General features: G+C 33.3%; 2 protein-coding genes across 3 annotated transcripts in view; one reads left to right on the top strand and one right to left on the bottom strand.

Annotated features, from left to right (window-relative positions):
• LOC140441661 (C-type lectin mosGCTL-7-like) overlaps nt 1–23,351 on the top strand; it is a 48,061-nt gene that overhangs the window by 10,954 nt on the left and 13,756 nt on the right. The window contains exon 4 of one of the 2 annotated variants that reach the window (XM_072532528.1): nt 4,302–4,631. The exons of the other annotated variant lie outside the window; for it this stretch is intronic. Coding sequence (XP_072388629.1) covers nt 4,302–4,561 — 260 coding nt within the window. The 3' untranslated portion in view covers nt 4,562–4,631. Of the gene's footprint in view, nt 1–4,301; nt 4,632–23,351 lie in introns of those variants that run through there. 2 annotated transcript variants of the gene reach the window in all.
• On the bottom strand, nt 9,061–19,364 carry LOC140441662 (C-type lectin mosGCTL-7-like). Its single transcript, XM_072532530.1, has 4 exons — nt 19,182–19,364; nt 12,987–13,039; nt 12,791–12,899; nt 9,061–9,392 (listed from the first exon to the last, which is right to left on the bottom strand). The coding sequence occupies exons 1-4, from the start codon at nt 19,264–19,266 to the stop codon at nt 9,163–9,165; spliced, it is 477 nt and encodes a 158-aa protein (XP_072388631.1). The 5' UTR covers nt 19,267–19,364; the 3' UTR covers nt 9,061–9,162.

Raw genomic sequence — 23,351 nt, 5'->3', positions numbered from 1 at the left:
CGATTGGGAGGAAAAGCATTCAGGGAACGTGTAGTTTAATTGATTTAAATAGCTTCTAATCCTTGCGTAGAAAGGTTTGGCTGTTCTTGGCTTATTTATGAAGAGATTTGGGAACTTTTCTGTAAAACAATTTTGAATAGTTTGCCTACCTGCAGCATGGTTTGGACATTCCAGGTTCCCAGTCGCAAATCCATCATTAAGTCCTTATTCCGTAGCTTTGGTCGTTGTCCGTTGGTCCATCCGGTTAGTTTATTGTTCGTAGCATTAGTGATAGCTGAGTTTAAGGTGAACAGGTTATCGGCCTATTGCACCCAAGTCCAGTACCAGGGCTGCTGGCTATAGCTTCTGAATAAGCTATGCTTTCTCCCTTCCTCGTCCGCCATGACCCTACTTTCCATTGGGGTTGGTTACCCAATCTCTAATAGGGTTGCTCAGGTTTACCGGGGTTCACCCGTGTGATCAATATCACACTTCTTGGAGGTGAGGATAGGAGAGGATAGAGGTAGCAACAACTTGTATTGCGCCTCACTACTCCTTTGAACCCCAACTTGTTTTAATACTATTAGGTTTTTGTATAGGTATAACTGTGGATTCATGCCATTTTGCAGGAAATTTGTGCTGTAGCGAAATAATATTAAACAGATTTAGAAGTTGTTTGTGAGCACTATCTGGAAGGTGTTTCATAAAAATACTAGGAATATCGTCCGGGCCAGCGCTGTATACCTACTCTAGTTGAAAAATGGGTAAATTGAACGGTTCATCTGTGTTATATATAATACTAATTTTCTTAATTTTTTCTTGCTGTTTGTAATTAATGAAAGATTTTTTATAATTAATATTACTGGATCAGTTTTTGTATGTGTTAGCAAGGATTTTGGCAATCTCAGTATTAGTAGTAACTGCCTTTCCATTTATTTCGAGGCTTTTGATATTCTGATTGCTATTTAATCCGGATATTCTTCGGACTCTGTTCCTTACTTCAGTCAATGGGAGTGTTTGCATTTAACGTTGATACATATTAGGTCCATGACTGGCGTTTGACATTTCTAGTTGTCTTTTTGGCTATAGTTCGTTGTATTCTGTATTCAATTTTATTCTTATTAGTTTTGTAGCTCTTGTATTGGTTAAACCCTCTTTTGCTAGATTCAACTATTGTTTTGCATTCGTGATTCCACCATGGGACAGGGTTGCATTGTTTTATGCATGTAGTCTATCCTATTCCTTTTTCTGCTACCTTTGTGATAATGGTAACAAGGTTCTTCAGTGTCTCGTCTATATTTGAGGTACTTTTAAATGTGGCCATACTGCTTTCGATTAAATTTAAAAAAATATTCCAGTTAGGATTATTTAAATTCCATTTTCGAGTAAATGTCTGTCCACATTGGTTTTTATTATTATAAATAAAAATTGATCATAAATCAACAGTGATTTATGATCACTGTTGTATAAGAAGTCGAGCCTATCCCGGGTGAGCTGTGGGGTCAGACCTCGTTCGCATATCGTAAGGTCTATACATGAAGATTTACCGTTCTGTATATTAAATCTAGTGGGCCTGCCGTCGTTTCAGACTGAAAGGTTGAACTGTTCAAATATCTCTTCTAGCAGTCTTCCCCTATAATTTATAGTAGAAGAGCCCCATAAAAATTGTGTGCATTAAAACCGCTCAAAATAAGTCTGGGTTGAGGAATTTGTTGTAACAGTTCAGTTAATGCTTCTGAGTCTACTTGCGTTGACGAAGGTACGTATAAGTTACAAACTTTGACTTGGACTTGAGTTAAGTTTAATGCAAATTGCTTCTAGATTAGTTTGGAGAGAAATTACAGTGGTTTCAGTTGACTTTTTTTACAAAGATAGCTACACCGCCACTGGTTTTTTCTTGGCTAGTTCGATTTTTGTAGAAACTTTTAAATTGTTTTAAGATTTGTATTTTTTCAGTTTTGAAATTAGTTTCCTGAAGACAAATTATATTTGGATTGTATCTGGCCAGAGAATTATTTGGAGCATCGGAAGGTTATTGTAAAAACCGTTAATGTTTCACTCCAAAATTGAAGAGAAGCCCTTGTATAATAAATAAAAACTGAAACTTGTGATTGTTACAGAAGTTAATGACTCGATCCCCGAGATAACTCACTTTCAGACTCTGATATCTCACTATCCGAGTAGGTCATCTATAAATGTATCAGTAGTTTCTTTCTTATTTTTGTACATCTAGATTTAATGGACCTTTTTTTTGAAATAAGGGTATGTTGCTGTTAGCATTTTCACTAAAGCTTCTAAATCGTTAGTGTAGTTTTTTATGACGCTGACTGGATCGTAAACCATAAACATTTTCAAATAGATCGGATATTTGATTAAAATTAAGAATGGAGGGTTTTGCTCTGAGATGAATGCCTTGGCTGGTTCCATGAGTATGTGAGTTGGCGTCTTTTTTTTACTTTTTTTTTGGTGTTTTGGATGGAGCATCATTTGGTTTAACAAACGGGTCTAGACTTGGGTTTTCTGAATCAGTGTCTTGCGCTGGAGGAGGTGTGACTATTTCTTCCAAACTGCGTTTTGAGCTATTTTGTGTAGACTGGGTTGTATCTATATTGCTGATTGGTTGTGCAGTTTGAGTTTTTGAGGGGTTAGGTGGAAGTATTTGGGGAGGTGTGGACTGCAAAAATGTTTGGGCGTGACGGTTTTGGTTATAATTTTCATAAACTCATTCTTGGGTTACTTTGTAATTTGCTGCAGTATGGCCTTGCCTTTTACATGAAAACCATACCAAGGAATCTTGTGACAAAAAAATCCTATAGTTGGTGTTATCATAATTAATTAATATGGATTCAGGTATTGAGGCAAGCAGTGGTGTGATAAAAATTTGTCGTCTAAAACTATAAACGTGGCTGAATTCCGGCAAACCGGCACTTATCTTGAGAAATGACATGGGAGACGTGGTTTTAAGGCCCAATTTTTCAATTTCTTGAGTTAGTAAAGCATGCGGAATTGGGGGACAAACGTTTGACAGAATTATTCTTTTTGGGCTCGATCAACATTCCTAGTGGAATCAGGTAATCTTGAAGTTTTAGGTTTTCAATGGCTGGGAATACAATAGCTTGATCTTTGGTAGGGAATTGTTGTTCAATTACAGCAGAAGAATAAGTTTTAGTATTGTTTTTCTTTTGGGAGCTTCTGTAGTCAGTAGTCCCGTCAGTTGGATTTAACATCTTTTCTTTATAATTTAAAATTGATTTAGACATGAAATACGGACCTGTTTTAGAACAGGCAATTTTATCATGTCGTCGTAAAAACTTGTTTAGAGTTTTTATATCGAGCAGACTTATGATAAATACAATAAATTCCTGTGAAATGACTCTGTTTTATATAATTTTAAAGAGTACTTACAGGATGGAAGAGAACGCACTCTTATGCACTTATATTGAGAAAATAAAAAAATTTAATCAATAACTATTAATCTTAATAACTGATTTTGTTTGGAGCTGACAAATTCGCACTAATTTCTGTTCTTGGCAGAACTGAAGTTATCTGTCGCCTCGTTCATTCCGTAGTGGCAGTCCATTTTCGCCAATGATGTTTTCAACTTTGCCTTTTACCACATTTCATTGAGATCTCCAATTATTATCGTTATTTCATGTTTTTTCGTGCGCTGTATTAAAACTTGTAAATCACTATAGATCACTATTACATAATATTGATATTGATTGGGATGTTACAATCAAGTTTCAATTCATAAATATAACATAAATCATTCAAAAATCTGTGGCAAATGGACTAGTTTCCGTGCCAAACACACTATCAACATCATCATTGATTGGGATTCCTCGCAGTTGTAGAAGTAGCATACGATCTGAGTGATAGACCACATTTGTAACGCTTTTTTTTATAGCTTCGCGTATTATAATTCAGATACCATTCCAGTGCTATTTCTGGTTATAACTAATATATTATCTTATTTTCAATGTTGATTTTTCCTTAATCAGGCTTATCTGGCTTATTCAAAGGATATCAGTATTTAACCTGTTCATTTCTTGGACGGTGTTGTGATTTTGCCTGCCTCGAACATGCTTCTAATATTCCAGGTGTGGATTTTCCACTTTCGGGTGGGTTCCAGCTGTCTTCAAGAGTTGTATTAATTAGCTGAATTGGTATAGTGTGTCGGACCTTCAATTTTTATAATTATTTCCCTGAATATTTCAGCTGGATCATACTCAAATTCTATTCACAAACAAAACTATTTACAAAATTACAGTTTCATAATAAACTATGTATGGCCTCAGCAAACAAAACTCTTGCATTTTCAGTGGGTAAATCCGAAGGTTGGACTAGATTGTGGACTTCAGGAACTAGTTTGCCGTACAATCAATGGGTATGGATGGCTACAGGTAATCCAGTTGTTTATACCAACTGGTATCCCGGCGAACCGAACAATCAAACACATCAGGAAGTATGTATAGAAGTGAAATATAGCGATACCGAAAAGAGTCTGGTCTGGAACGATATCCGATCGGGTGCAGACATACTTGCACTTTGTGAAGCAAAAATTGATAAACCGCGTTTGTAAATAATTGACGTAATTTACAATGTAACTAGTTCAGTTCCTAAATTGTAATATACTGCTAATAAATATAAAAGGTAGTTTTTTATTTTTCTGATCTGAGTTCCAAATGGTATTCTTAACATTTTCCCCACCTTTTGAATTTTAATTTTAAATGTCTACGACGAATTTTTGTCTACGACGAATTTTAAATGTCTACGTAGAATATTAAATAAGGTCCAGAAAGTAGGGTTGGATTGGTCACACACTCACAAAAAATAATTCCTGTATTGCAAAGATTGCCCTGGAGTGGAATCGTCAAGGAAGAAGAAAAAGAGGTCACCCAGTACAAATTTGTAGAAGATCTATCATGAACGAGATAAAAGGTCAAGGAAGGTCTTGGAATGAGGAGAAGGCCTTAGTGCAAAATAGAACCCGATGGCGCGTTTTCATTGAAGCTCTATGCTTCACTTAGGGCTCAAGATCTTTATATATATATATATATATATATATATATATATATATATATATATATACAAACAACACAGTTTATTAGGGCTGCAGTCAGCAGGTTTGGCCGGGATGTTATAGAAACACTCTTTTGACTTTTGGTCGAGCTTTCGGAATTCTTTTATTCCTTCTTCAACACACTGTAATTAGAAGAAAGTGTAAATATTTACAACATATCTCAAATTGTCATTACAACTTACTAGTCGTTGAGATTATTTTTCTAAAGCTACGACACTCAACATTAAAAACACACATATAAAATATAACATTTAAAATAATGGACAATATACATTTTAAAATTTAGTTAGAAAGTTAAAATTTTGTTAGTGACCTTGTTAGTGAAGATCTTTTCATGGTGTGTTTTGACTGATCCATAGAGAACAGAAAAAGAAACAAAAATAGTGTGATTAAAAAGTAATTAGGAGTTCCTGCTATTATATTAATGGAAGTAGTATCTTAAACCTGTCTTGATAGTATGCAACATATTTAGTATGCTGGTGTATTACGGTGTGTATATGTAAAAGTAAATCTTTATTTTATTTGTAACGAAATGAATTTTGTATGAATCAATATCATCAACATTCCATTTATTAAAAAATATGTTGATGATATCATTTTGGCTATACCCAATGACAAGGTAGATGAACTATTAGATACTTTTAATGTGGTGTGAGGTGAAAATGTTAAGTACAATAATTGTACGATCTGAAAAGACTGTCATTACAATTCCTTTGTATTTTTGTTTTACATTATAAATAATTATTTATTGTAATGTGTTGCTTAGTTTTTCAATCTTTTTTAACACCGCCCAATAACATTAATCAAAATTACCCAGGTTTTGATGGTTTAGTATTGTATAGTACTCTAAGTACTGATGGGCCGATTGGATCACCTCCATCGACTATTTTTGATGTCAATATAAACGGTTATTAAATCCGCAATGTTTGTTTATTTTACAAAATTTACAAAACTCAATTTTACAATTACAATACTGCTGCCTTCTACTAAATAACACGTGAACTTATTTTCTCATCTATCAAGTGATAGCCGAACTAATTTATCACTATCAAAATGCCAACTTATTGCGGTAATATCAACAAAATCACTAGTTTGCAGCTTTTGATTTTAATTTTATCTTTAGGTTCAGTTAGTTTAAAAATTATGGCAGTATGGGTAATGAACATTTGCATTAAATAGAGGTTTTTGGATAGTTAATCATTTAACGTAGTTTTTTTGTACCTAAGTTCAAAAATTATTACACAGTACCAATTTTTAGCCACGTTACCACGTAACTTACGACGTGGATTCATTTAAGTACAGTTATGAAAAAATTACTGCTTTCTTTGGAAATTTTAACTAGATATCATTAAAATAGAAAGTTTACAGTTCACGTACATAATCATGAGTTGAAGATTTGTTTTGAAATAGTGAGGATAACTGTACCTAAAAAGTATATAAATTTTAACATTGACTCAGTCAACAAGGGAAACGTTTTATGACCAATTACAACGAGTAGTAGATCAAGTCCGAGGGAAAATGATAATATTGGGGGATTTTAACGATCGAGTTACGAAAGTCAAAAGCCGAAAACGGGTTTTCAAAAAATTATTTTCGTTATAAAATTTATTTATTAGGAACGTACAAGTATGGTAACAACTACAAAACAAAAAGCTCTTAATCTAATTTAACACTGGTATATTGAAGGGTACAGGAGAAAAACGGACTAAGTCAATTTTTGGCGAATTTGAGATATTGACGTTATCCTATAGAAAACACGTTATATTTTGTCGTAAACATACCGCTGAGGACAAAAACACGATACGTTAGGAAATATGTAATAGGAAAAATACCCTGTACAGGAGAATAACGTGATAAGTCTGTGCGGTACCGGGCAAAAATCGGTGAAGTCGGGTTTCTCACTTCTATTCGTTAGCGTGCCACGTGTCGCTATTGTGATGGTTTTCTGTAGTTTTGTTAGTATTATTCATGTTTTTCATTAGTAAGCATTGTTAGAAACATTGTTCTAGCATGGAAAGTGACTTAGGTGATTGCGAGGATACGCCGATGGTGTTTTCTACAAAAAAGAGGCCCAAACATGGAAGATTAACAGATGTAAATAAAAAAAATTAGGCTACAAAGTCATGAAATTGGCAGGGAATGTGACTGCAAAGGTTTACAGTGATCTAAAAAGATTCTAGCGGAGATAAGCAAAACATTATAAGAAGTTTTAATCTTTTAGAGTCTACCGATAAACAAAACTCATATTTATGTGGACTCATTAGTATTGTACCTGTTAAGAATAGACGTCCTCGGCTGGACGAAGAAAATGCTCGTTTAAGAGATGTTGTAGCTCTTTATAAGATTAGATATTTACATGAAAACAAACTTAATGAAGTAGCAGTTTGTCGAGATGAGTTTGTAGCTTTACACGGCATCACAAAACGTAGAATTGAGTATTTACTTACATCTTTAAAAAATACTGGCATGCCTCCAATCGACAAAAGAGGAATACACTTAAACAGACCCTTAAAACTGTGTGATGATACTCGTAATAAAATTAAAGAGCATATATCATCATTTAAAAGCAGAGACAGTCATAATAGTACCAAGGACTCTCAGAAGAAATATTTACCCGAATAACTCAATGTTAAGAAAATGTGGGAAATGTTTAAAAAAAATGCATTCCGGCAGCGAAGTATCATACGAAATTTACAGAACCATTTTCACCACAGATTTTAACATAGCTGCACGTGTCTGCTGCGCAGACACGTACAGCATATATGATGAATACCTAGCTAAAATAAAATGTTTCAAGCAAGAAAAACAACCAGGTAATGAAAAACCTGTACACATGTTTTTAAATGAAAACCAAAAAATTGATCAAACTAAGGAAGACATAACAACTAAAATTAAACAACTGACCACCTTACATGATCTTCATTTACGTAAAGCAAAATCATTTTATTCAATTAAAAAGCAATCAAAGCTTTTAAGTCGTAAATCCAACGTAAAAGAGTCAATCTGTATAGACTTTGGTAAAAATTTTCCAATTCCCAAAATTCCTAGTAATGATCTATACTACAAGTGGCAGCTGTCCATTTATATGTTCAACGTACGCTCTCTGACTCAAGAAGTATCTTTTATGTGTACCCAGAAACCATTGCTAAAAAAGGTAGTGATGATGTTGCTTCTCTACTGAATCATTTCGTATATAACTATTGTGATTCGAACATAAGAGAACTGGAATTGTTTTGTGACTCCTGCGGTGGGCAAAACAAGAATTAAACCGTTTTCTGCTATTTGCATAATCTTGTTCACCATCAAAAAAGGTTTGATTCTATTAGAGTAACTTTTCCTATTAGAGCTCATTCTTATATGGAGAATGATAAGAATATGGGAATCATTAATCAGAAAGCCAGAATTGAAGCAGTGAAGGAATTATGCGATCTCGTTCAATCTTCCAGGCACAAACCTTCACCCTTTATAGTGGAACATATTTCAGAAGACAATAACTTTCCAATTCAATCAATAAGACAATTAAAAGTTTCAAACGAACATCCTAGGTTAATCGAGTATAAAGACACATATAATTGGGCATGGAACGGAGCAGTTGTAATCGATAGAAAACCTACCTTTATCAAAAATTTGGAGAGTAACAATCAATTTCTTCTTCCTGAAATATCTTACTCAGATAAAGTTGTATTCACAGACGGTTTAGTTTCAATATAATTTTTTTTTGCTTCAGGTCAAATATCAATTTCGGCGCAAAAATTTGGTAATTTGCAAAGATTGAAAAAGTTCTGTGGAAAAGAAGCTCAGGATTATTTTTTACCTCAGTGGTGCACAATTAATTAAGAATATGGGGGACATTTTTTATTTCGTTCGATGAAAAAACCTTTTAAAATAATCGAAACAATCTTGTTATTTTCTTATAATATTGGATCTATTAATTTTGTTAGTATAACTATTTTTGTAGACGTAAAATTGTTTGTACAATAAAAATATACTTAAAAAAAAAGTCAATTTATATTTATTATCAATGTGTTACAATGTAGAGATGTAATTAGTAACATTACAAGCTGCACCTACGATTTAAACAACCGGTTTAACAATTCAAATCACAAACCTATTTCGCAAACTGCACGTAAGCCTATATAATGTTCATACAAAGCTTTCCAGCGAAGTCCGGTTAACCCATTATATATCATTTCTATACGGCTTCCCGTGTTGTCTGGTTGGTTGGGATACCAGTTGTAGTAGGTGATTGGACGCCCTGTATTTTTCCATACCCACCTATTCTGCTCTTTGGCTCCCGAAGTCCAAAACCCATATTCGGGTCCATTACCATCTGAAAATAAAAATATAGACTTAATACACGCAGTTCGGGAAGTGTATAGATCTGATTTATAGTCTACTACTTTAAGGTCGGTTTCATGTATCTCTCCTACGCTTCATTTCCTCGGAGGATACAGGTTTCAGTCCTTTATTCCAACAAAAACTTCATAAGCGAGACTGTAATAGCAGAATAGTCGTCAGGCATGAAGTGCAGTTATGATAACACCAGAAATGTTCAAGGGCAATAACGCTACTAACTGTGGCATATAAAATATTGTCAAAGATTGTGTATGACCGATTGAGACCATATGCGAAACAAATAGTTGGGGGATATCAATGTGGTTTCTGCAGGCAGAAGTCCACAATAGATAAGATCTTCGTCTTGAAGCAAATCTTGCAAAAGACCAGTGAATTTAATATAGACACACATCATCTTTTCATTGATTTTGAGAGTGTCTATGATAGCATCCATCGAGAATTTCTGATCCATGCACTAAAAGAATTTAATATTCCAACTCAACTCATTGATATAGTAAAAGAAACATTTAAAGTACAAAGCAAAATTCAAATTCAAAACCCACTAACAGATACAATCCATGTGAGAACGGGCCTACGACAGGGAGATGCCCTATACTGTATTGTATTCAACATCACATTAGAGAAAATAATTAGAGAGTCAAAAGTCAACTCCAGAGGAATAATAATAACAAAAAGTGTACAAATATTGGTCTTTGCAGATGATGTTGATATCATAGCTAGAAGCGAAAGAGAGATGAAGATAAAGAACAATAAGGCTCCAGGTTCAGATGGAATACTTGTAGAAATGTTGAAGGAGGGGAATGAAATTATTCTCGAAGAATTGAAAACACTTTTCAACGAATGTCTTCACAGAGGAGAAGTACCAGATGATTGGAATGAAAGTTTGACAATACTTCTCTTCAAAAAGGGAGACAGGGGAGATCTCAAGAACTATAGGCCAATCTCCCTGCTGTCCCAAATGTACAAACTGTTTATGAGAGTAATAACTAACAGGTTAACGTCGAAGCTCGATAGCTATCAACCGGTAGAGCAGGCAGGATTCCGAAAAGGTTACAGTACAGCGGATCATTTTCTTACAGTCAGAACTCTAATAGAGAAAGCCAATGAATATCACTTGAACTTATATATTGGCTTCGTTGATTATGAAAAGGCATTCGACTCCATAGAACTTTGGGCAATAGAGAGAGCTATGAACAACTGCAGGATAGACTCCCGATACAGAATGCTCATACACAATATTTACAAGAAAGCTACAATGAAAATACAAGAAAACCAAAGCTATACCAATCAACACAGGAGTTCGCCAGGGAGATGTTATCTCACCAAAGCTATTCACACTTGGACTTGAAGACGTGTTCAAAGACATTAACTGGGCAGATAAGGGAGTAAATGTTAATGGAAGAAAACTGGGTCATTTAAGATACGCTGATGACATTGTAATATTCGCTACAAGTTTCGAAGAACTACAGACCATGATGACGCAACTATTTCAAGCTTCGGAAAAAGTAGGTCTTAAAATGAATTTGGAAAAAACAAAAATAATGACAAATACACCGAACATTCCAGAAATAACATTGAACGACATAAATTTAGAAACAGTAAGCGAATACATCTACCTGGGACAGATAATGAAAATTAACAAAGAAAATCAAACTGCCGAAATTACCAGAAGAATAAGGTTAGCGTGGGCAGGATTTGGAAAACTGAGTTGGATCTTGAAAAGCACTAAAATAGTATTTGAAAACCAGAATTTACGATCAGTGTATCCTCCCTATACTCACGTATGGTTCACAGACGTGGACACTCACCAAGTCCAATATGGATAAAATAGTAAAAGCACAAAGAACGATGGAAAGATCAATGCTCGGGGTGAGACTTATAGACAAAAAACAAACAAATGGATTAGAAGCAAAACGAAAGTAAAATACGCAGGAGAACATGCTGTCAAATTAAAATAGAGCTTCGCAGGACAAAATGCCCGACTGAAGGATAAGAGATGGAACCACGAAATACAACAGTGGAGGCCATGGTTAGGAAAGAGAAGCAGGGGAAGACCACAAATGAGATGGGCTGATGATATTAAGAAGATCGGAGGACACAACTGGAAGCAAGTGGCACAAAATAGAAGACTCTGGATTGATTTGGGGGAGGCCTATGTCCAAAGTTGGATTACTTAAGGCTGAAGAAGAAGATATATATATATATATATATATATATATATATATATATATATATATATATAGAGAGAGAGAGAGAGAGAGAGAGAGAGAGGGAGATAGTTTATCATCATCATTGGCTTTTACAACTCTTCGTGAGTTTTTGCCGCGTTTACTATTGCCTTCCATTGATTCCGATCCTGTGCTATTATTTCCCATGGCCTTACTTCCATCTTCTCCAGGTCTTCCCTGACTGCGTCTTTCCACCTTTTTCTAGGCCTTCCTGTCGATCTTCTACCATCTGGTCTTTCCCAAAACACATTGCTAATCAGTCTGTCGTCATCACTCCGTACCACGTGGCCTGCCCATCTTACAGAGATAGTTACATCGCAATTATCTATATGTAAATGCTCTGATACCCAATATAATTATGGTATTGGTACATAAGTCCAAAGTCTAAGAATTAAGGATTTGAACAAAAAATTATTCATACCTGCGATTTTGCTAGCGGAGTAATTATAAATCACGGAATCTGGCACAAAATTGGCTCTTTTCCAATGTAAATCTCAATAAAAAAATCTAAGGTTCATTCTGGTAATTTTTGACGCTTTTCCTGGTGGGGTTTCAGCTGCTCGTCTGATCAAAAGCTATTTGGGACTTGATCAGAGGCTGATGACAAGAATCTAGTCCCATTTCAATATTCAAGTGTTTGATAATGGGATTAAATAAATTTTCCTGTATTATTTGCCTTTTTTTAATTGTCTTAACTTACTTTGAATGTGTTTGCGTTAGTTATAAGTTTTCTCTTTAAATCATTATTCACATTGAAAGGTCTTGAACAGATCTCGAACAGATCCTGAACAAGTCTCAAATAGCTTTTGATCAGACGAGCTTTTGTATCCCCTCCAGAAAGGAGTTGTATTGGAAGATTGGTAAGATTGGAATTTTACAACATGTCTATCTTGAAGCCGATCTAATTTTATTTTATGTTTTATAGACACAATTTTTTACCAAAATCAATACTATTCGAAATAAATGATAAAATGTTAGGTTAGACCTTATTCCCACTTACACTACTAAAAATAGTGATGCCCACAAAATATGTACCCCTCTTGCATTACTGTCCTAGTCGTAGATGTTATTTGGTAATAAAACCGCAGATACAAATTATTTTTTCATTTCGATTTGTGTTGTGGGTCAAATTCAGGATACTTACAGCGCTCCTTCATCTTTTGGTAAAGAAAGTTATTTTCTTGTTCTGATTCAATACCGACGAGATCCATGTTAAGAGATTTACAATGTGCCCATGCCTCCCACCAACAACCCTAAAAAAGTAAGAAAAATAATACTACCTTCATCCACAAATAAAGGTTTGCATTTTTTTTTAGTTTTTATTATAATATGTAACTTACATGAAAAGTATCTGCAATAAAGTACTGACTGTCACCAAAAGTTATTAGATTACCTGAAAGTAGACATTAGGTTATTACTTACAGTACCATTTTAAATAATTTTATATTTGTTCTCAGTTAAAATATTGTATTATTTCTACATAAATGGTCCCATCCGCTATTTACATCTGTGTATCAGTATATATATATATATATATATATATATATATATATATATATATATATATACTTTTCAAATTATTTTTTCGACCGTACTGTTTTTTTAAATATTGATTTATAGTATGTATCAGCAATCGGTCAGGAAATAAAACTCTATTTGTTCAGTCTCAATATTTCGTCACGATTTTGTGACTTCTTCAGGAGAAAACTGTAAATTTATTAGAATAATTAATGATTATATGTAAACAAAATGAATATTTTAATACTTACAACTATAAGAATGAAAATTTAAATTTTTTTGGCATAGGTATCTAAATAAATGACATATTTGTTTGATTTTATTTAGGAGTTATGGTAACCGCAATATTTTATAGAGTGAATTCCCGTTGTACAATTTTCAGCGAGTAGGTTAAAATAAACAATTACTATGACAGTATTATTCATTTTATAAAGTGGAAAGATGGAATTAATAAAATTGAGAAAGAATCAGGAACACGATAAATTGATCTATAAAATGTAATTGATGGTATGTAGTCAGTTTTAATTTTATAGATCAATTTATCGTGTTCCTGATTCTTTCTCAATTCTATTAATTCCATCTTTCCACTTTATAAAATGAATAATACTGTCATAGTAATTGTTTATTTTAACCTACTCGCTGGAAATTGTACAACGGGAATTCACTCTATAAAATATTGCGGTTACCATAACTCCTAAATAAAATCAAACAAATATGTGATTTATTTAGATATGCCAAAAAAATTTAAATTTTCATTCTTATAGTTGTAAGTATTAAAATATTCATTTTGTTTACATATAATCATTAATTATTCTAATAAATTTACAGTTTTCTCCTGAAGAAGTCACAAAATCGTGACGAAATATTGAGACTGAACAAATAGAGTTTTATTTCCTGACCGATTGCCGATACTATAAATCTATATATATATATATATATATATATATATATATATATATATATATATATATATATATATATATATATATATATATATTGATTTATAGTATCAGTATAGTATTATATATCTGATGTGACCATTCTGTAGATAAAAAATTGGTAAATCAACCCGTGAGAGTCCTTGTCAGCTCTGTTATCAGGCGCGGTTCCCTGCGATTGGGAAATGTAGCAGGTATACTTGGCGTGGAACAAAAACAGACATCTGGTAGTTGGTATAAAATGCGTAAACATGAAAATGGTGAATAATGATTTATGTTTATGGTCGATACCTGGGGATCGCCAGAGCACGTCTGGTGCCGGCGCTAGACGTGACAGCATGCGGGACGTCGGTGGCAGGGTGATGAGAAGGCGGGCCCCTGTCATAAATCAGCTGCAGCCCAACAACAACTACAAGGGAGCCAAACAATAACAAGAGCTCCACTCGCTGAAGGTGCTGCGCTGGAACATCAGCCGAAGCTCACTCAAGCGGGACGACCGAGGCAGCGCATGAAATGGACTGTTTATAAACGAAAACATTTTGCGCTTCTATTACAAGGTGACGAACCTCGGTCGAGAAACGATCGGCTATCAGCAACATCTGTATGCCGAATTTTGCAGGGAGTACCTAAAAATTCAAGTATCTGAACAGAGAAGAGCAGATCAATACCGGGTAATTATAAGAAATAATCTTATCTTAGAGACAAGATGCGATACCATCAGAAGAGAAGTCAAACGAGAGACTCATAACCAAGAGCTAGTTGTAGATCCAATCCCTAATGAGCAGATTTCTGATTCCTCTTTTCATTCAAGAAACTCAACCTGTTAATACAAAGCAGGACAACAACGAATTGCACGATAGCCTGATAAGTGAAATGGCACGTGCAGTACAAGAGTTAAATACGACAAATCCACTTAGCAGACCACCGCTACCAAAAATAAACTCATGTAAGAAACTAGGTGCGCTGTTACAAATTGTGATCACTGAAGTCCTATCCAATTATATCGTGCCCAATCCATAGCCAAAATATTTTGACGAAATGCCCCTGAAGATACTCTGAGAGCGAAAGTACTTGGGCAAGATTTTTATAAATGAACTGTGCTCGATGTCTGCCTTTTATTTGAAAAATTTATATATTCTAGCATTCAATTATATATATATATATATATATATATATATATATATATATATATAATATATATTTTATATATATATATATATACAGTGGCGCACCCAGAATTTGTCTTAGGGGGGGGGTTTTGAAATTTTTTTATGCTACCTCCATGTTGAGTCCCTACAATTTGGGTTTTAGTTTAATTTAAAGTACTAAAGATAGCAGTTCCAAAGATTCAGGTATCTACTATCCTGCCTACCAACTAAAACCACCCTCTCTTACTTATGCGCAGTTGACTGTCGCACGTACCGTACTCCGAAAGTGGGATGGCCACTGTAAGGCTGACGACATTTTTGGAACACTCCCTTCTCTTATCTAGATCTTATCTATTGTTCTGAAGCTATTTTCTTGTGGCATTTTAAAGTAATTACTATTTTAATGGGAATAAGCTAAAATTGAAGGTTAAAATAAGGTTATTGACGTTTGACATTAATCGAACTTGTAAATACAATACATTTTGAAGACGGCTATCGCCGTATTCGCGTTCTCCTCCGGGAATCCTCCCGGTGCAAGGCATGCTCCTCCTCCAAACCTGTCGATTCCATCGCTCTTCTAATTCCTTCATTTCAAGAGCGTCGAGGTCTACCTCTTTTTTTTCTTCCAGGGGGCTTCGATTTGTGAAGTTTTTGGGGCCAACGTTTGTCAGACATTCTCAATTGATGTCCAAACCATTTTGAACCTCTTCTTTCTATTCTGTCAATGACCGTTTCTGTAGCATTCATGTTATTTCTTATAGATTCGTTAGTCTTCCTTTCCTGCCTTGATATTCTAGCACTTCTTCTCAAATAATCCATTTCAACTGTCAACAATCTTCTCTTCAGGTCTGCATTAATTGTCCATACTTCAGAGTCATAGAACAAAGAACTGATTCAACCATGGTTTGCCCTATTCTTTTTTGTTCCTTTTGGAAATGTGGTGATCCCACCATAAGGAGTTCAGACATCCTACAATTTTACGTCCCTGATTACTTCGTGTTTAATTTCGGTTTCTCTCAAGCCGTTCTTAGCAATGAGTGGATCTAAATATTTAAATTTTTTCACTTGTTTGATTTCCACGACCTCGTCTATCAACACTTCAAACCTTGCATCTGAACTGATAATTAAGTAAATATTCTGTTTTCTTCATGCTGACTTGTAACCCCCATTTTAAATATTCTCTCTATAGACACTTTATCATAAATTCTAGATCATAAGAATCTTGAGCTAGGATGACTTGGTCATCCGCAAAGTTTAGGGAGAACAGTACGTCATTTCCTATGGGGATTCCCATTCCCTGGCAGTGGTTTTTCCAATTTTGGAGGGCTGAATCAATATATAAATTAAACAGTAAGGGTGACATACTGCATCCTTGTTTTAATCCTTTAGTTTCTTTTATTGGCTCTGATAGTCTATATCCGATTTTTAGGTAAGTAGTGTTATCACTGTATACTTCTGTGATTATTCCTAAAAGGTATGGACTAATGTCGATTTGTTGTTAAGCTTGCCACAATTTAAGTCTTGGAACTGTATAATACGCCTTTTCTAGGTCGATGAAGGCTAGATGTACTTCTGTACCAACCGCTATTCTTTTTTATATTAATTGTTGGAGTATAAACAAGTTATCAGTGCAAGATCAAAGATCAAAAATTCAAACGTCAATACGCTTATTTTAACCTTCAATTGCGACTTATTCCCATTAAAATAGTAATTAGATCTTATCTCTGTCATTAGCCCGGTTGGTATTTCTCTTCTTCTTCTTTCTTTTTAATGACTGCTTGGATGTAATTGTGAACACTATTCCATCCCTCCGTATTTCCCGTCATCTTTACGATCATCTCTTACAGTCACAGGGTTCATACCTATTTCTTTATACATTCTGTTTCTCTCCACTGTACATCTATTACACTCAGGTATAGTCCAGTATAGTATATACCACAGTATAGGCATTTATCTGCATCTGTCTTTCTGAACCTATGAAGATACGCCCTAAAACAGACAATCTACCCAGTCCCTTAGGCTCGGGATCAGCATCTTTGTCCACTGAGCAACATCTTCCTTGTTGTTCCACTCTTCTTGACATTTTTCCATTGATCTTTCCCTTTCTTTTTTTTATAGCTGTTGTCAAATGCTTTCTTCTCCCATAGAGATGTCTCTTTTCTTTTCTACTGCTCTAACACATGCAGAGGAACACAACCCGTGATAGTCCACAAGACCGCCGCAGATACAGTCCTGTAGGCGCATGCTACTCGCAACAGACTCGTTCTGCCTAATTTTTTATAAGCCTAATATTAGTATCTATATCTAAATATAATGAAAAATATTATTAATTATTGCGTATTTATACAATAATTATTGTGTTCTACATATTTAAAGTGGTAATTTAATTATTCAATCAGCGTTTTGGATTTTTTGTATTGTGTGTGAAAGACAAGTTACATTTTTCTACTATTCTTTATATATTGTTTACTTTATATGCCCTGGGGGGGGGGTTTAACCCCCAAAACCCCCCCTGGGTGCGCCACAGATATATATAATATATTTTATATATATATATATATATATATATATATATATATATATATATATATATAATTTTAACTATAAACTATAAACTTTACTGACATAATAGACCGGATCTTATATTAGTTAAAAAACTAACGAGACAGACAACACTAATGGATGTGACGATACCGAACAATAATAATCTGCGTGTTAAATACAACGAAAAAATCGCCAATACCATTCTTCTGGCAATACGCCATACTTCTTACCATTCATAGAGATATCTCTTCAAAGGAAGACAGCTTAACAGCTATCTCGGATCTATAACTAACAATGGCAACTGCGAAGAAAAAATCCGGAGACCCATTGGTATGGCAAAAAATGAGTCGCTTAACTAAAGTTTGGAAAGACATATCTATCTCTCAAAAACTCAGGACGAGACGAATGCACTTGTATTTTCAATATTTCTATACTGAGCAGAAACTTGGACCCTTTGGGTACAAAGACGCCAAAAAATTAATGCCTTTGAGATGTGATGTTGGAGAAGAATGCTGCGCACACCTTGGACAGCTCATCGGACGAACGTTTTCATTCTTAACCAACTTGCCATTAATAAAAGGTTATTCACAACCTATCTGTAGCGAATTCTACAGTTTTTTGATCACGTGGTTCTCGGGGGTCCGACCAAATTCACTATTCAGCGGGTTACTCATTCTGGGAAGCGCTCAAATCAGCCGGAGATAGAAATGGAGAAACATTGTTAGGGGTATTGGAGGAAATCACGATCCTCAGTAATAGGAAAACAAGAGAGAAATGGCAAATGATAAATGTACAGACTTCTTAAACACGTGCGGTAAGCTACCCTCTCCCGTGTGCCACTCTGGTGTTGCAAGACACACATGCAGTGGAGGTCAGGGCTTACGAAGGATTTCTTGTGGACTACAATGGAGCTCGTTATTATATAGAACCTGAAGATTTCTGTTTGTGATTATATGACGTTCTCGTTGGTGCAATTTTGTGTTATATATTGTTATTTTTTACTTCTTTATGTTGTCATTTTTAAGATGTGTATATAATATGCCATCCGATAAGTAATTAAATAAAATAAACAATACAAGATAGATTTTGGATAGATTAGGTATACATATTAAGGAAAAGCATAAAATACAAACAAAAGGCTGCTGTGGTTTTGTATTCTCGTCGTTCTGATCATAAACAATCGTCAGTATCAGTTCTATCTGAAATGAATCAATACAAATCAGACAAAGAAAATGTGGTCTAGGTCTTCGATTCTGTTATAAAATTTACAAACAAAAGTCACTAAAACAATAGATAAAGTAAAAATCCATGAATATCCATGTAAAACTATCCAGTATCATAAAATTTATATTAATTCAATTTTAAATCAAACTTATGTATTTATTACCTGGTAAATTCTTATTTCCTTCAACGGCATTTTCCTTCCATATTAATACGCACAAAAATAAAAATACTGAATTTTTATTAGTCATCTTATTTGACTGGCACTACATAAAACCACAATAAAACTATGTACGATCAATTTGAGCATTCCGTTTTTATATATTATATCTCTGCATCGGCCCTTTTAAAAATTTAATTAGCCTTTAACCTAAATGGTTTAGTTTTGTAGATAAAGATGTTTTTAAACTGCGTTTTGGAAAATACGTTTTATGATAAAAAAATGTGCAAGTTGGCAACAAAGACCTTATCAAAGTTTTCTAGATAACGCTCTTTTGAAAATATATTTTAGGAAAATACGTCTGATATATGATTAAAGACAATTAATTCATTTAAATAGTATTCCATTCATATACCTTAATGACCTTTATTACAGATGCCAACTTTAAATCAAATGTTTAAATTTTATCTCAGGGTTCTTTTGTGAGTTCAAAAATACTTTTGATTTTTAACAGGTTTTAATACATACAACAGAAATAGAAGAAAATAAAATAAATGCCAATGTTTGATACAATTAAAATATATTGATAAAATATGTTGAAAAATTTTATTTAACCTATAAAACAAACCAAACATATATATATTGCTCCATTCCTATCGTAACAATTGAAAACTGCACAGCCAATATTGATTCGCTTTACTAAATAACCAATACTACTTAACTATAAATTATAATACAAAAAAAAACGGGTGTGGCAGTCCAGTGGGACTGCCGGTAGAAGTTACACTTCTATACACGCGTTCGTCGTTACAAATTTATATGGGAGTCAATCTGCACAATCATTACATATGTAATGCTATAGGTAAGAGAGAGCGGAAAGAGAAAAGAATTAGGTATACAGGTATATGGTACATAGTTTGCCGTATATAAACATTTGACCTGTAATAGGAGTATAGTAAGTAAATGAAGGATTAAATCAATATTTTAATGAAAATATATATTTTTATTTTCATATATGTATAAAAGGAGTTGAATGCAAAACATACTCTGCAGTAAAATTCATTGTTAATTATGTAATTAATATAAAAATACAATATAATACACTGCCACATAATTCAATATTATAATACAATACAAATTAAAATGCAATATTCATAAGTATTTAAATATGACAATATACATAACTTACTTACGCATATGTTTAATTTACCATGATAATAATATTAATAAAAAAATAATAATATTAATAAATATTAAATATGTTTACAAAAGAAACATTTTTATTCTCGAGAGAGAAAGCGAGCGAGAAAATATATCTTGTCTCTCTCTTACCTATATCTTACATATGTAATGATTTTGCCGATTCACTCAATATATACGAATACACACAAATTTCCAACGACGAAAGCGCGTATATAAGTATAACTTCAAAAAATGTTTGTGGAAGATAAAAATAAAAAACCAACAACTAGGATTATGTTGTAAATTTTCATTTTACTTTAAAATTTAGCATTTTTGCGTATATTACATATATTTAATAAGACTAACGTGGGGTTTTTAAATATTTCACAAATAAAAAAGGAAATTCATATTGGGATTCGAACTCACATATACCAGCGTATAAACCAAACACGTAAGAAATTTGCCAATTAGACATGACACTAACGTATTTCAAAATTGACAGTTCTCGGTCATACAGTGATTTATTGTAATTATTATTTTGAAATACAAAAGCCTAAAATAATTAAGAACATTTAATAAATAATACAAAACATATCACATAAATAATAATATTAATGTATATTATATTATATATATATATATATATATATATATAATATTATATATATATATATATATATATATATATATATATATATATATATATATATATATATATATATATAATATACCTATATAATATTAAATATATATGCAAAAGGAACATTTTTATTGCCGATAGAGAAAGAGAGAGAAAATATAATTTTTGTCTCTTTCTTACTCACATCTTACATATGTAATGATTTCACCGATTCACTCCCGTGCAAATTTCCAACGTCGACCGCGCGTATAGAAGTATAACTTTGCGACCAGGAACAGAATATCCCATCAAACATGAAACTTCTCCTCCCTCGCCATTTTCAACCAATGATCTTTTAGTATTTCAAACAAACACACAGAAATCTGTTTCTACGAAATCCATCAAATTAATATTTTCTTGTTTTTGATACACACCCAACTATGGCATCTGCATAAATTAAATTTCTAAACTTTCCCATTTTTGACAAGACAAAAGCTGAACACGGTTAATCGCGGTTTTATATTCTCTTCGTTAAAAAAACAAAATCAAATCATACAATATTTAATTCTACCTAAAATCTTAAATCTATTATCTATCACAATCTAAACTTTATTCACTGAATTTTGTTTACACACAAATTTTCACTGTAAAGTGTCTTTTTATATTAACTGATACCACATACTTGTATCTATAAATGAGTCTTTGTCAATATTCTCCCCATTTTAAAAATCTCATGTATATTTCTGAATCATAATATATATATATATATATATATATATATATATATATATATATATATATATATATATATATATATATATATATATATATATATATATATATATATATATATATATATATATATATATATATATATATATATATATATGTATATATACAGTGTGGCGCACCGAAAACGAAACAGAGGCATTTACTGGCAGATGATTCTTTTTTTGAAAAAACGCTCGGACCCGTCGATTTTGTTTTCGAGGGGGACACAAAATTGGCATAAAATCACTTTAACATTTGCAGCCCCTTAAGCGGGGGTGGCATCATCCCTAAAATCTTAAATGAAAAGGGGGGTCAAATGATCCATTATTTGAAAGGTCTTTCAACTCCCTTTATAATGATGTAAAATTCATGTATTCAATTCAGTAGTTTTGGAGATTTATTGATTTAAAGTTTAAAGTAGACTTTAATAGGTACATCAAATTAGTTTGTACTTCTTTCAGAAGAAATTTGAGTAAAAGCATTTTCTTGATAAGTAAATGCTTTTATTTACTACGCCCATGGTTTATTAATAATAAAAATAGCAATTGAAGTGTCCTTTGTGTCAAAAAAAGTTGTTTCTTGAAGAAAGATAAGTAGAGAATGCCACGTACTTATTTTAAATAGGAAATAGTACATTAGTTTGCGATTGATTTGACCAATCTTTGTTGTTAAAATATCATTTATTGCTTTATACATAAATTAACCATGGTATATTCCACGGCAGAAAGGGTTGAAATTATTGAAATATTTTTCGGAAATAATTAGTGCGCTAATAGAACAGCACAAATTTTTAATGAGCGACATGAGAACAATAATGTGCACCGAAAATATGTTCTAGAACTTGTAGCTAAATTTCGGGAAACTGGATCAGTCGCCAATAAAAAACGTAATATTGAAAATCCTATAAGGAACGAAGCAACAGAAGTGGGGGTTTTAGGGATCTACAATAGAAGTTATTGTAGATCCTACATTAAGTACCCGCAAATTGCAAACTTCGTGTGGTGTTAGTCGACGTACTATCCAACGGATTCTAAAGGCCCATAATTTTCATCCGTATAAAATTCACCTTGTACAAGAACTTAATGAAGACGATTTTGATAAGCGATTAGAATTTTGTGAAGTTATGAGTGAACGCATTACAAACGATGAACAATTTTTATTTAACATTTGCTTTTCCGACGAATGTTCCTTTTTTTTAAATGGCGAAATAAATCGTCATAATTGTCGATATTGGTCGGACTCTAATCCCAGAATTTACCATGAGGTACACACACAGCAGCCACAAAAATTAAATGTTTGGGCTGGCATTTTTGGCGATCATTTGGTTGGTCCTTTTTTCTTACCTGGAAATTTGACTGGTGAAATGTATTTGGAATTACTGCAAAATGCCATAGATCCTGCGCTAACAGATATAATTGAAAATCATAATGATGGTCGATACGTTGATGTTCCAACAGGATGGTGCCCCACCACATTACGCATTAAGAGTTCGGCATTATTTAGATCAGAACTTTCCAGGTCAATGGATTGGTAGAAGAGGTGCCGTTGAATGGCCCCCAAGATCGCCAGATTTATCACCTTTGGATTTCTTTTTGTGGGGTTAC

The sequence above is a fragment of the Diabrotica undecimpunctata genome, chromosome 5 (assembly GCF_040954645.1).
Source record: "Diabrotica undecimpunctata isolate CICGRU chromosome 5, icDiaUnde3, whole genome shotgun sequence".
NCBI classification, from domain to species: Eukaryota; Metazoa; Arthropoda; class Insecta; order Coleoptera; family Chrysomelidae; genus Diabrotica; species Diabrotica undecimpunctata.
Note: the sequence above shows the minus strand (reverse complement) of the source record. Positions and strands in the feature narration are given on the sequence as shown.

Coding starts and splice junctions, on each gene's coding strand:
- LOC140441662 (XM_072532530.1), bottom strand. CDS start 19,266: ATGACTAATAAAAATTCAGTATTTTTATTTTTGTGCGTATTAATATGG. Junction 13,040..19,181: donor AGGAAATAAGAATTTACCAG/GTAATAAATACA, acceptor GTCTACTTTCAG/GTAATCTAATAACTTTTGGT. Junction 9,393..12,790: donor CCAAAAGATGAAGGAGCGCT/GTAAGTATCCTG, acceptor TTTTATTTTCAG/ATGGTAATGGACCCGAATAT.